Source organism: Ostrea edulis, chromosome 1, assembly GCF_947568905.1.
Source record: "Ostrea edulis chromosome 1, xbOstEdul1.1, whole genome shotgun sequence".
Taxonomy (NCBI): domain Eukaryota; kingdom Metazoa; phylum Mollusca; class Bivalvia; order Ostreida; family Ostreidae; genus Ostrea; species Ostrea edulis.
This window is the reverse complement of record NC_079164.1, coordinates 16,567,948-16,582,541: the sequence shown is the minus strand read 5'-3', so window position 1 is coordinate 16,582,541 and position 14,594 is coordinate 16,567,948. Positions and strand designations below refer to the sequence as shown.

Genomic DNA, 14,594 nt, shown 5'->3' with positions numbered 1-14,594 from the left:
ATTTCCTCTCTTATCGGACATAACAAAACTGCCTGTCAAATATTAGCTGCAATAATGTATAGCCCTCTCTGATTTTTATTTTATTCTGACGTTTCGAACTCCCCCCTACCCACCCCCCCCAAAAAAAAACCCGGAGAAGGCTACATGACTACATTATTGCAGCTAGTAAAGTATCAATTCAACTGAGCAAAATATGTGGTTTGTAGAGTGTCTACAAACTCAGCATTAGACACACACTAGCGAACAGTTCTGTTAAGTACTATATCCTCCAAAGGAGACAAAAAAGAATTCTATAGCAAATTACAAGAGAGGATAGATCAGTGCAACAGGAATGATATCATATTCATGATGGGCGACTGCAGCGCTAAAGTTGGCGCAGACAACAGGGACAGAATGTGCATCATGGGAGAGATGAATGATAATGGTGAGCGGCTGTGCGAGTTTGCCAGCACAAACGGGATGGTAACCACAAGGACTTTATTCCTGCATAAACTAAGAGGTCCACAAGGCAATGTGGATATCACCAGATGGGAGAACAGAATACCAGATATATCACGCACTGGTACCGGGACATATGACGTCATCCGTGCCGTGTACAAGAACGATGACGCCAGTGACCATCTTAGCGAAGATAAAATGAGACTGAAGTTGAAGAAAGTACGGTAACACAAAGGAACAAAGCAAGGGAGGGGTATGATCTTCATAAATGGGAGATTATGGAGAAGTACAAAGTTGAAATGAGAAACAGGTTCCATGAGGATGACTGGGAAGAGGGTAAAGGTAGGAAAAGATGAGGTGAAAGATGCGAAATACTCGTAGTTTGTTTATCTGTTAAAAGGGTAACAAAGTGTATGACATTATTTATATGCCTTAAAAAGCTATATTTACATATATTCTACCCAGAGTTCCGTGCGCTACTCGCACTATACTGTAAGTGAAGCTTGCGTAACGCGCCCTCTGGTGAGAGAATGATCAATATGCTAGGGTTAAAAAAAAAATCGGGCGAGCTTGATGCCTTTGGATTCAATAATGACGAATGCCAATGCGTGATCAAATTGGATTAGCGCTGACTTGATTACATTGTTGTATATATATGTCTAACTCCTGCATGTAATGTGCGAACATCACCAATGGTTCATCCACATTTACACTGATATTCATAATATGATTTTGTCTGGTGCCATATTCATGCATTCAAATCACTGATTGTATTTTGAATATTATTGTTTCTATGATATAATCTATAATATGTGCCTTTGCCAGTAATTGTTATTGTGCTTGTGCAAATAAATCATTGTCATTTATAGAATGCAACTTTAATCAATGTGCGAACATCACCAATGGTTCATTTATAGAATGCCGGCAACTTTAATCCCGTGCATGTCCCAATTGAATCCAATCTCTCTTTGTTAGAACAACTGAATCAATATTCTCTCAGTTGATAATTCTTATAATTCCAGGATAATTCAGTGTGTGTTATTTTTTTTAATCATTGACTTTGCACTGAAAATTTTATGACGTCACAGGAGGGTGGAACTACGTTAAAATAAAACTAAATGGAGCCATAGCTGGAGAGCGTCATCTAAATCAATGAACAACTGTAGGATATTGACATCGGACACAAGATCGATTTTTATATGGGACAAGAAATAATTGCCCTCTCCCCAAAATAACGTTTTAGGGTTGTAACATTTTCCTATAAGCTAAAATGATAAGTAATTGTATAAGAAATATACCCCCATGTATAACTACAAAGTATCGGGCTAGCCCTTTTACTATCTATTCGAAAAATAAGATATCTCTTTGAATTAAAGAATTAATTAATTAAGATTATATACCCCCTCGGTCCCTCTTTTGTTTACAAAAAAATATTAGTTATGGAAGAAATGTAACCATTTTTTCAATTTATTACTCTTTCTCTATACGTATGTGTACCAATAAACATAAAAAATTGCACCTTTCATATATATACCTGTATCTCCAAATCGACTCTGGAATACTAGTTTTACATGTAGTATGAAGTCGATTTTGGAGATATATTAAAGGTGCAAAATAATGACAATTTATAAAATGTTTATTGGTGTATACATATGGTAAAACGAGTTGTTATATGAAAATGGTTACACTTATTCAATAACTTAACAAAAGAGGGGGAGGGGGGGGGGGGTATATATAGTTATGTCTAGAGGCACAGTAAATGTAATCATGAATCGCACTCCTCTGAAAATCACGGGTTACGGTAATCTCGGTTGAGATTCGGCTTGGCTGAATATTTGGACTGACGCCTTCACCGGTGAAGGCGTCAGTCCAAATATTCAGCCGAACCGAATCTCAACCGAGATTAGGGTTACGGGACCAGCATCTTTTTTTCATAGTAAGTATGAGATCAATATCAGTAGTGCTCTTTATATGTCGTCCAATCCATTTTTGTTGTCAGTCAAATATTAGATGTAAACCCAATCCGGATTAGAATTGCTTAACCGTTTGATTATTATCGCGAAGTGTTGATATCCAGTGTTGATTTGGATGTAAACAATGTGACAGTAACCTTTAACCAGGTAAACTTTCAGTAACTTTATAGACTCATTAAATCTTTTTTGAGCTCTATTGTTAGGGACTACTGCTGAAGCATTGTAAGATGCATGTAGTCTGTCTGTCTGTCTGCGGGACTATATGTGTCTGTCTATCCACAGGAGCCGACATACAGTCTTCAATGTAAACAACAGCTGTGCTACGTTCGCAAAGCTCAGTGGTTGTTGTGACTTATCTACATTGTAGACCTTTAAAGATAAAAACTGTCGACTTCACTGGTCTTTCCGTCTGTAGACATTTTCTATATCAATTTTGAAGTTTGGTGTAGATGTCCATGGCTAAAAAATAAATTCTTACACTTAATTGGAAGCTACATTGTAGCTTACATTCATTTCATTGCACTTGGGGGTGGAGGTGGGGGCTTTCTTTCCTTTACACAATCGAAACTTATCTTGGCCAGTATTTACTTTTCTACATTTTCATGAAATGATGTATAATATTTAAACAAAGTGCTCAACCGAAATGTTTGAAATCCGAAATAACTATGAAGTTTTAGAGCTAAATATAGCCAAAAAAGTGGAGCCAAATTCGTCCAAGGATAAGAGCTATGCATGAGGGAGATAATCCTTAATTTTGAAATGAATATTTACACTTACCAATGAATGTTTTGTCAGCTGCAAACCTGTGCTGTTTCAATGTATTTTATAATACCCCATGTAACAAAGTTGTGGAGGGTATAATGTTTTTGACCCGTTTGTCAGTCCATCATATCAGCCAGTCCCTTTCTTGTCAGCACAACTCCTCTGAGACCGCTCAATAGAGATTTTGTGAAACTTTGTAGTTAATAAGGACACATTTTGTAGATGTGTATATTGCCAGGAAATTCTGATTCAATAATTTTTCTGGGAGTTATGCCCCTTTTGAACTCAGAATTTCTAGTCCGTCAGTCCTGTTCTTGCAGTAATGCATAGCATTACCATTCATTATGTAAGGCATTGTCAAGCAATGTTGGAGTGTGGAGTATGTGAGCTTGTTCACTTTCACTTTCTTTTATTTCTTGATAAAATCACTGACTGTTGAACTTGATGTAAATACTATATATGAATGAAAAAGGTGAAGACCCGCTGTGAGCCCTTATATCTTGATAGGTTAACAGAGTAATCTGTAGTTAAAATCAGTATGTAAAGAACAACCTAACAATTGGTTTGAAACATGTTAGATCACAATCAACCTAATGGCAGGTTGTATAAATCTGCAAATAAGATCATTATTATAATAACCATAGAATTTGTGAAATGCTGAGTTTAAAATAGAATGTTGAAATCCCACTTGTCTGAGTAGTCTGCCTCATTTTGAAAATTTATCATATGCAGAACATGCTCTTATGTTTGAAAGTAGTTAGGAAACATAAACAAGAGATAATGAAATACTGCTATAAAAATATGGAAAGTTGATGATGGAGAAGCTGAAGTCATCCCATTTGTCATAAAGTTGAGTTGTTAGTTTGCCAGTAATATCAATGTTCAGTAAAACATCCAAATATGAAACAGATTTTGAGGACTCTGGTGTCTTTTATTTTGAGTTCACTGGGATATATTAAATTGAAATATGAATGAAAGTGAATATCATTAATAAATAAAATAAAATGCCAAGTTGAATGCTATGGCAAGAAATTTCATCTTCTCAAGTTGAAGCTTTTAAATAAAATCTGCCTCATACATGTAATAATACATAAACAGGCCAAGTAATAAAAGGAACACAATTTATACCTATGGGAATTCCAACAGACCGTTGGAAGACCTGATCTCCAAAGACTGCATAGGTATTGGCAATGTAGAGGAAATAGATATTTAGGCTGTTTCATTATGGGGATATAAAAACAATGGAAGGATAGGGTAATTTCTGCATAATTGTCTCCATAATACAAAACTTAAACATTCCTTAGATTCCCAAAAGCTGCTAGGACTGCGAGGAAATCAATAATTTGCATTGGTTTAATTCCCCCTCTCTTGCTACATAGTATTATTTTACTGCATCTACTGATATCTTGAAATGTACCAGTAGTGTTAAATCTAGGATCTAGAGATGGCACACATATCATTTGTTCTAAAGGGCACTTTTCGTCGCGGCAAGGCAATCTTGGGGCACTTTCATTGTATCATACTATGATAGTAATAGAATAATCATTTAGCCTCTTTAAAAGTTAATACCTGCTGCCTTGATTTTAACTTTTCAATCAACCTTGTGAAATAAAGAACAATTATTTATATTAACAAATATTTTTTTTAAAAATTATAGAGAAAAAAGGGCATGGTGCAAGTAAAAAGGGCATGCCAGCCAAAAAGGGCATGGTGCAGTGCCATGCTAGTTTGCTTTAGATTTAACACTAACCGGTATGCCACTGCCCAAACCATTTTGAAATTTATGCATTTTAGGGGCGAGATCAAAAGTTCAATGTCTGACAAAAAAACTTAAGTTCACATAGTTTTCACCCCACCCCCTCCCCCAAAGATGAATATTGAAACTAATCGATTAACAAGTAAAAACATACGAGCATGATTAACACTCTGTATACCTTTTCTTCTGTTTATTCACACATGAAAGTGTACATGACAACTATTAACTGTTCATTAAAATGTAATATTATTATGTGGTTTTCAAAAGTCACGTCTTTTTCAACGAAAGTATAATCGTTGTTGGATGACAGAAACGTACAGGAGTTTTCACCCTCCCTCCCCCTATTCATTTGAATTTAGATTTTTATCTGACATCGATCTTCTGATCTCACTCCCTAGTAATATTTTGTTTTAAAAGGTTGATTTCTCTTCATGAAAAAGTGAAATGATCCACAATTTCAAAGTTTGGTTACATGTAATTAAAAAATCTGTTCAAATTTTTAAATGTAGCAAGTGCATATTGGATAATGAGACATTTTTTTCACTGTCTTTTAGGTTGCATTATAATGCAGTCACGATTTGCTAAAATTTACCATCAAAGAGTTTTGAAACGTCAGATTCATCTAGCAGTGTTGACACTCTGTCGGAATATGGAACTCTTTGTGGGCTCAGAGCACTCTGAAACATATCAGAAGTACAGGCCCACATATCCCCCCGCAATGTATGATTTCATTGCTGAATACTGTAAGACTGGCACTGGTTCTTTGGGCTCGGCAGTGGATGTTGGGTGTGGGACCGGCCTTAGCACCTTTCCCCTGTGTAAGTACTTTCAGAGTGTGATTGGCACCGATGTAAGCGAGACCCAGATAAACACAGCACAGACAACACACAGACAAAGTAACTTATCATTCTGTACCAGTAAGGCCGAATCCTTGGCATTCCTGTCTGACTGTAGTGTGGACCTGGTTACCGTTGCCCAGGCAATGCATTGGATAGAACAGGAACCTTTCTACAGAGAGGTAAAAAGGTAAAATTGTAGGGTCTTACACAACTTCAACATGTATATTTACTGAAATGTCACTCTTGTTTGTCATGATCTCAGATACTTTTCTGATACAGTGAAACCTGTTTAATCCAATGTGTCAGAATACACAGTATGTCAGAATACACAGTGTGTCAGAATACACAGTGTGTCAGAATACACAGTGTAAAAAACAATGGAAATATGAAATTGAGAATAAAAACAAAGGTCAGAATGCTCAGAGAAATGGATTGCACAGGTGCAAGATTAGACTGTTTCACTGCATTTATATTATCATATAGTAATGAGTGCCAGTCAACAGTGGAACAATTCATATATATACATGAAATATTAAAACGCATTGGCATTTATTTGTTTATATGCCAGAGATTTTCAATGATTTTTTCCCCCATATAACCAATTATTTTGATATTTCCTCGTGTTATCTGACAATTTTCCAGGATACTGCGCCCCGGAGGTAGTCTAGTGGTATATGGGTATGGTGTCTGTACACTAGATAACAGTGATGCTGACAAGATCATAGATAAGGCAAGTTTGACTGGAGAAGTCTACATAGATTCCCTTTTTCTGGTATTCACCAACATTTATCAAGAACAAAGTTAGGCATAGCAAATCAATAGCTGTCCTCGTGCTGTCACATACCCATCCCTCACTGACTGTTACTGTTGTTTCAATGGAGAAAGTCATGGTTTTCCTTCATTTGAAGAAGAGGAGTATTTTGCATTGTGCTTCTGTAGGTGAATATGTATTGTCTGACCAAATATCTACTATCTAGAAAACCGTAACATGACAGTTGTCAAACTTCTCATGCGGGCTGGTCAGAACTCGGTACAATGATATTCTAGTACAAAGTCCAGTCACCTTTGATCTTCTAATCCCTAAAAATCAAAATGCACACACCAAATGTTCAAACAATAGCTAGAGAACAATTCAACTGATGGCCATCAAACATCGACAAGCAGGTTGGCTGTAGTAGCGGATAACTCCTATTGGTATTTGTGGCAAAAATCATGGAGCTTTTTACTAACATTCCAGATATTGTTTGGCCAATAACTAGGGACAGATCAGTTCTTATCTGTCCTGATGAGTAAATGACCTAGATCACATTGTGCATTTTAGGTCAGAATGTGAAAAGTCACATTAGTTTTCTTCACATGTACTATGTAGTAATTTGGGACAATGGGACATACATATATGTTTTAGAAACATTTCTTCTTCATTTTGTTAAGTGATTTTTGTGAAAATATTGTTTCAACAAAATAGAACAGGAGTAGACAGCTGTTTTTGATAAAGATAATCAGCTGTTAAATTAAACCATAAAACTTTGAAATGGACACCATTCAATGATAATGACACTGAGTCTGTCTTACATCACTATTTCTGAATGTACATTTGACTGTATGTATTAATTAGTTTAACAGTCATGATATGCTTGTTTTAACCAGTTTTATAGTAATAATCTGTCAGTATTAACCAGTTTTATAGTAATAATCTGTCAGTATTAACCAGTTTTATAGTAATAATCTGTCAGTATTAACCAGTTTTATAGTAATAATCTGTCAGTATTAACCAGTTTTATAGTAATAATCTGTATTTATTAACCAGTTTTATAGTAATAATCTGTATTTATTAACCAGTTTTATAGTAATAATCTGTATTTATTAACCAGTTTTTATGATGATGATCTGTACGTTTTAACGAGTTGTGTTGTATTTTTTAGTTCTACAGAAACGATCTGAAGGGATTCTGGGATTCCAGAAGACATCATATTGAGAATATGTATCAGGAAATATGTCTTCCCTTCCCTGGCTGGGAAAGGTATTGTACTCTCATTATTAACCATTTATACGTGTATTTAGGAAGTAATGATGAATTAAATAAAGTTTAGATGATTATATAAAGTTTAGATCATTATATAGCGGAAGGTTTAATATTTATTTTTTTTATTACAAAAACTTTTCAGTTCAGACCATGGTGACACATATTAGAATCGTCATGCGATCCGGGTTGCCATTTTTGTTTTATAGACAGATGTTAGCAGACGGACTTTTCTTATCTAGATATAAATGTAAACATCTTAATAAAAACATTCTTAAAATATGTCATTTGATGCTTTGTTTCTTATCTTAGAAATTTAGATTTCATCATGCAGAACAAGTGGTCGACACATGAAATGGTGGGCTATTTATCTACTTGGTCAGCTTGGAGGCAATATCTAAAACAGAGCCCTGGGTCAGGATTACTGGTAGATATACAACATCAGTAAGTATAGGGCAATATATAAAACAGAAATGTGCAATATCAGTGAGTATGGGGCAATATCTTAAACAGATTATTGTGTCAGGATTACTGGTAGATATACAACATCAAAAAGGATGGGGCAATATCTTACAGATTGTTTTGTAAGGATGATTGGTAGATAATAAAAGAGATAAACAATATCAGTGAGTATGGAGCAATATCTAAAACAGAACCCTAATCAGGACTATTGGTATCGTCGGAAACCCACGGTCGGTCGCTCTATGATTACCTACCGTGGGTCACAAGGCCATGCAGTATTTTTGCTGGAAGGTGTGTCTTGGCTTCTATGTGCGATTGGTCGCTTTACCATTCCTTATTGCGATATTCAACAATTAAAAAGCCCCTTATTTCCAGTTCTCGGTAGCATAGAAAAACATGATTTCGAAGCCAAGATTTTTACTACGTTTAAATTGGACAAGTTACAAGTTGGACAAGTTACAAAACTTTCAGCGAGATGTTTTATCTGCATTATTGAAGCGGAGGGTGTATTTGTGTCTATAAAGACAGGGGAGGAAAAAGCCTGTGTTACCAAGCCTTTACTATCGTACTGCGTACGAGTCTATGTACAGGTCTACGTGTTCCGCACGAGTTCGTAGTTCCATCATACAGGAGCAATGTGTGGTTTTTTTTAACAGACTTGGTATTTCATCGGTTTCTATAGGTATGTTAAACTTACTTGCGTATTAAGTACTGCCGTAATTTGTTCCAGGTTTGTTGTCGGCACAATTTGAGCCAGTAATTATAACCTTCGATCTAAAACACACCTCTCTCGTGTAAACACAATTGATGTCTCACCTACGCTAATTACAAAATGACGTGTAAGACCATATCTTAATTCAAATTTGCATCTAATTTTTGAATTGTATCATGCATGACTGCTTTTATTCACGTGCCATGAAGCAGTGATGATAATAAACATACCGGAGGCGGACCCGGGATTTCCGAAAGGGGGGGGGGGGGGGGGGGCACATGTGAAAGTGAAGTATTGGTTAAAATAATCAGCCAATTTGGGTGCCAAATCTGGAGTTTTCATATATATATATTTGATAGTGGCACAACAAAACACACACACTTTCATGGGCGCCGCCATTACAGCTGACACTTTTGAGTACCGGGAATATTTACGGCGATTCCCATTGGTCCTCGATAGGTCACATAAGATCACAAATTTTAATGAGTTATGCGAAAATATCAGCCTTGTGACCCACGGTAGGTAATCGTAGAGCGACCGACCGTGGGTTTCCGACGATGGACTATTGGGTGAGATATATTGTTGGTTAGTAGGAGACAGTAAGTAAAACAAAAGATAATCATGAATTAGAATTACTGGGAGAGAGATATGACAACAGTTTCTTTAGTACAGAACCAGGACTGAAGTAAGAAAGGGAATTAATTCAGGTAAAGAACCAGTAATGTTGCAGGGTAATTTCTTTAGAGTTTTGGTTTAGAAGATTTCTGTTTTTATTTTTAGACTAGATGATGTCTACCAAGGTCGAGAGCTGACCATCTCGTGGCCTGTGTTTATTTTATTGGGAAGAAAAGCATTAAAATAGGAAAGGAGACTGAACATTGATTGATTCCAATTATATAATTATATACTTCAACTGACGCTCCCTCAACTTGTCTCTTGTTAACCAAAGATGAAAAGTCAATTAGTTGTATGTGTTTATCAGGGAAATGCATATACATGTTAATGAGATGTACCGGTGTCTGGCATTTTAGAGGTTGTAAATCAGGATTTTCTGTTATTTAGAATATGTACATATATATGTGTGTGCATTGTTTATGATTTTAATGTACATGTATATTATAGATTACTTGTTAATTATGTATATTCAATATTTTTGTTACAATAATTGAAAATATATATGATATAAAAGCTGCATGTTTGTCATGAAATTCCTGTTATCCATAGAATCACAATCTGTATGAAAGACAAACTCTTACAGAGAACTTCATGCACATTGTGTTAAATCAAAGAAAATCAGGGACGGATCAAACTTTGAATAATAATATTTGTAAGTAGTTGACTAGATATCGGGAAATATAGCCGTCCGAAGTCATTGTGCGGTAAAGCGGAACAAGCTTGTGATGTCCGCTCTCGCGCAACGACAGAGGGCGACCATATTTCACAATCTTCAGTCAATAATCATTTTAATACATCCCCCTCAAATTCTAATTCTCATAATACTTGTAAAAAAAATATTGAAAACCAAAGATTTGCCAACATCACAAATTCTCTCACCATAAAGCGCCTGTCTTTCATAATAACGTCATTCATATGAGAGGTGAAGATAACGAACAGTGATCAATCTCATAACTCCTATAAGCAATACAAAATAGAGAGCCGGGCAAATACGGACCCCTTGATATACCAGAGGTGGGATCAGGTGCCTAGGAGGAGTAAGCATCCCTTGTCGACTGGCCACACCCGCCGTGAGCCCTATATACTTTGATTAGGTAAATGGAGTTATCCATAGTCAAAATCAGTGTGCCAAGAACGGTCTAACATAATCGGTATGAAACACAGCAGACAGCATTTGACCCAATGATAGGTTGTATTGGAAAACTAGATCGTTATAACGACCATAGAATTTGCGAAATGCTGACTTTAAACGAGACGTTTGGAACCCCTGCACCATCAACTTGTTAGTGAGCCTGCTACGATTTAAAAACTGACCAGAAGCAGAACAAGCTCTTCCGTATCAAATCAGTTGATATATATATATATATATATATATATATATATATATATATATATATATATATATATATATCAGATTTCGTAATTTCATTACATAATGGTCGTTTCCCATTTCTTGCATGCAGCATCTCCCAAGTCTAACACATCATCAGAAATGTCTCCATTCACTCTACGTCACAGCAGACTGAGGTGAATTTGTATTCCCGGACTCGGTAAACGTGGCTGGCGACAATGCAGAAAAACTTGTATGTCGCTTTTAAATCAACGATTTGGATATATTCCGATTATTCCCTGTAACTTCCATCGTTTTTGCCTCTGTAGGTTTCCCCCCATCTTCGCTAACCAAGGATTTACGACCCGCCCCGCTTCTCTACAAGGTCCAATTGTAGAGAAGCGGAGCGGATCGTTAATCCTTGGCTAGCGAAGATGGTTTTCCCCATGTTATAAATATATTCAATTCAATTTATTGATTCACCAAACATGTTGGCATATAATCACGTTAAACAATATGAGATATATGATAATAAACTAAGTACAAACAGTTCATATAGATAAGATAAGATAAGTTTATTCCAATTTTGGGCCCAGAGGGCTTAACAGTAAGACAGTTTATAAAGAAGGAAATTCAAAAAAGAAAGAAAGTTTACAACATTAACTACAGGTTACATAGACTGCAAACTGCATGTGGATGCAGCATGTTGGGGAAACAAGTACATACATATATGAATTGCTAATCATGTATATATACAAGTAAATGGACAGTATCAGTATTATACCAATATATGAATAAAAAACTATAATGATTTTTGCAGTTTTAAAGCATCACTTCTTTTTCTGAAAGTTTGCACTAAATATTCACTCAATTTGACAATTACTGGTTTGTCTTCATTAATCATCAACCAAGTAAATTTGTCCTTTTTTTGTTAGATAGATAAAAATTTTGTTGAGCTTGTATATACCATTAAAAAACATATTTCTCTCTTCAACATAGAATGTATATATATATACACACACACATACCCCACATGTACATGTGACATACTAAACTGTATGTATGCAATTTAGTATTGCATATATAATATTAATAATATAATTATAGCACTCTACTTTTCTTGCGCAATTCAAAACATTCAAATAAAAATTCACATAACCTTCTAGCATGAACAACATTGACAAGGTTGCAATTTTATCATTGCATGTTGTTCCGTTCGGATGGCTAACGTTTTTTCGGGCGATTTCAGGGACGCCTTTTTTTTGCGATGTTTTCTTTATAACACATTTATCTTTACCCCTTTTCGTCTTCCCAATAATCACTCTTTTAGTTATCATAATATATTGTGTGTGTCATTTTTAGAAGAAATCTATTGGAAATAAGCCATGTGGCTTGAATCATGACATCGTCGGATACCCACGGGTGATCTCGTTTTTTGATGAGTAAAAGACGAGATCAGCCATGGGTATCCGACGATGCTTTCATGGGTAATCCTTCGCATAAGCGTATATATTATATCCGTCCAATAACCGGTACTAACAACAATAGAAAATGACGTCATTTTTGTGTGTGTACATCACTATTAAATTTTATGTAGTTTTGACCTGTTTTACGTAAATTATACCTATATGAATTTAAGTTTGTAACTTTTTAACCCTGGGTAGTGCACACCCTCCGCGACCCTTTAAAACCATTTTGATTTTTTTTTAAGCATAAGTGAAAAGATTCGAAACCAACATAATCTGACCTTGAATTTCATAACAAATATTTTGGTATAGACTTACAGTTATGGCTCAGTAAAAACCCAAATACTCTCAAAAGTATTTACAGAGAAAAAGACCAAAATATGTAATGAACACGTTTTATCATCACATATACTTTAATTTTGTTTAATTACATATATATACATAGTATATACAAATAACATGTGGTATATGTATACATCTCATCATAATCACTGGAAAAATAGATGGACATGTCAATAATGCATCATATATATTTATCTTATATCCCTACATGGTCGTAAGGAAATCTAGTTTTCACAGCCAACAAACCTTTCAAGGAAACATAAATACAGTGATTCTGTATCCAGTTTCATGGATTTATCAAAAACAACCAAAACAACACAAAAATCAACGAAAAATGAAATCACATTAAGGTGTGAAGTCTCTAATGAAATGAAAGTTATGTACGGTGTATATAGAGTTTGTGATGAGCTTCAACAGTCACAGCGGCGGATCTCGGGGAGTTGGCGGGGGCCTGGCTCTGCCTTTCCACGGTCGGTAAATGAAGTAGGCCATGAACAGATAGCTAACAAGGAGAAACAGTGACACTCCCACCGTCAGCCCTGTAGAATGTAGATAGATAGTACAGTATTAGTGACACCCCCACCGTCAGCCCTGTTGAATGTAGATAGATAGAACAGTATTAGTGACACCCCCACCGTCAGCCCTGTAGAATGTAGATAGATAGAACAGTATTAGTGACACCCCCACCGTCAGCCCTGTTGAATGTAGATAGATAGCACAGTATTGATTACGTTAACAGTGACACTCCCACCGTCAGTCCTGTTATGAATTTGATATTGAGAGAGAGAGAGAGAGAGAGAGAGAGAGAGAGAGAGAGCAAGAGAGAGAGAGAGGGGCAGTAAAACGTGTAAAGTGAGGACAAATTGCAAGTAATGGACAGAAGTTGTGAGGACAGAATTGCACTGAGGACACCCCCCCCCCAAATGTTAGATAAACTTTTATAGGTATTCCTATAGCTATACCTAACATTTGCCTTCAGAATAATATATGTGTGTATTCTCTTCTAAACATTGTGGGGACGTCCTCACTTAGAAAGTTTGGTAGGAGAGAGAGAGAGAGAGAGAGAGAGAGAGAGAGAGAGAGAGAGAGATGTGTTAAGTGAGGACAATTTTTAATCTTTTGACCTGCGTTCTGAGGACAGCAGTGCAAAGTTACATACCCAAATGTAACCTACAGAATTTGAAAATAATAGTGGGGGCAAGTTGCGTGGGAACATGTCCACACTGCAATTCTCTTAAAAACATGCTTTTCACAATTCGAAAGAGGGCATTGGATAAACTTTATAAATTTAATATCACATAGCTACTTTTAAAAAAGATGGTACTTTTTTTTTTTTTTTGCCTTCGCAATCTAAAGTGCAGTTAGCGGATCCAGAAAATGTTCAAATGGGAGGGGGTTTGTTGAGTCCTAAAAGGCAAAGCGGACCACTCTCTAAAAATGTTCTATGTGCGTTGGGGGCTGCAACCCCGTGACTTCCCCTCTAAATCCGCCACTGATTGTGTTTACATCCTCACTAAACACGATTCGAAAAACGAGCGAGCGAACGAACGAACGAACGAGAGAGAGAGAGAGAGAGAGAGAGAGAGTATTAATAAAATCTTACCTATATCTTGCTCTTTTAGAATAGTGGCTATGTCCGCTCCGGAGTTTGTCATCTTACACTGAATACGCCCCCTTGTTTTTTCTTCCGGATTTATAGATTCTGAAAAAAAATATATGTATACATAATAAAATTATATATGTGTGATATCATGATATCATATCAAACAAACAGAAAGTAGAGCTTTTAGGAAATGTTAAATACATGTTTCTAGATTAA

At 35.9% G+C, this 14,594-nt stretch overlaps 2 protein-coding genes and 1 long non-coding RNA gene across 4 annotated transcripts in view; 1 reads left to right on the top strand and 2 right to left on the bottom strand.

Moving 5' to 3' along the window:
- LOC125662131 (uncharacterized) overlaps window positions 1-9,079 on the bottom strand; it is a 31,390-nt gene extending 22,311 nt beyond the window's left edge. Inside the window, exon 1 of the mRNA XM_056152915.1 lies at window positions 8,948-9,079. The gene's annotated coding sequence lies outside the window, so the exon portion shown is untranslated. The remainder of the gene's footprint in view (window positions 1-8,947) is intronic.
- LOC125662115 (putative methyltransferase DDB_G0268948) lies at window positions 2,499-10,154 on the top strand. 2 transcript variants are annotated; one of them, XM_048894303.2, is made up of 6 exons: window positions 2,499-2,558; window positions 5,484-5,955; window positions 6,411-6,498; window positions 7,691-7,788; window positions 8,101-8,232; window positions 9,743-10,154. In XM_048894303.2, exons 2-6 carry the CDS (start codon window positions 5,495-5,497, stop codon window positions 9,822-9,824), a joined length of 861 nt encoding a protein of 286 aa, XP_048750260.1. In that variant the 5' UTR covers window positions 2,499-2,558; window positions 5,484-5,494; the 3' UTR covers window positions 9,825-10,154. The 2 variants fall into 2 exon arrangements, with proteins under 2 accessions (XP_048750260.1, XP_048750255.1); XM_048894298.2 differs by lacking the exon at window positions 2,499-2,558 and adding an exon at window positions 4,818-4,925.
- A 2,673-nt stretch (window positions 10,155-12,827) lies between these two features.
- On the bottom strand, window positions 12,828-14,464 carry LOC125655803 (uncharacterized). Its single transcript, XR_008799684.1, has 2 exons — window positions 14,379-14,464; window positions 12,828-13,314 (listed from the first exon to the last, which is right to left on the bottom strand). It is a non-coding gene; the product is annotated as an uncharacterized LOC125655803 (long non-coding RNA).
- Between the last annotated feature and the right edge of the window lie 130 nt (window positions 14,465-14,594).

Bases quoted from the DNA above. Each gene is read 5' to 3' on its own strand.
- LOC125662115 (XM_048894303.2), top strand. From the start codon at position 5,495: ATGCAGTCACGATTTGCTAAAATTTACCATCAAAGAGTTTTGAAACGT. The intron at 6,499-7,690 runs GCAAGTTTGACT...TGTATTTTTTAG, and splicing joins CTGACAAGATCATAGATAAG to TTCTACAGAAACGATCTGAA. The intron at 7,789-8,100 runs GTATTGTACTCT...TTCTTATCTTAG, and splicing joins CCCTTCCCTGGCTGGGAAAG to AAATTTAGATTTCATCATGC.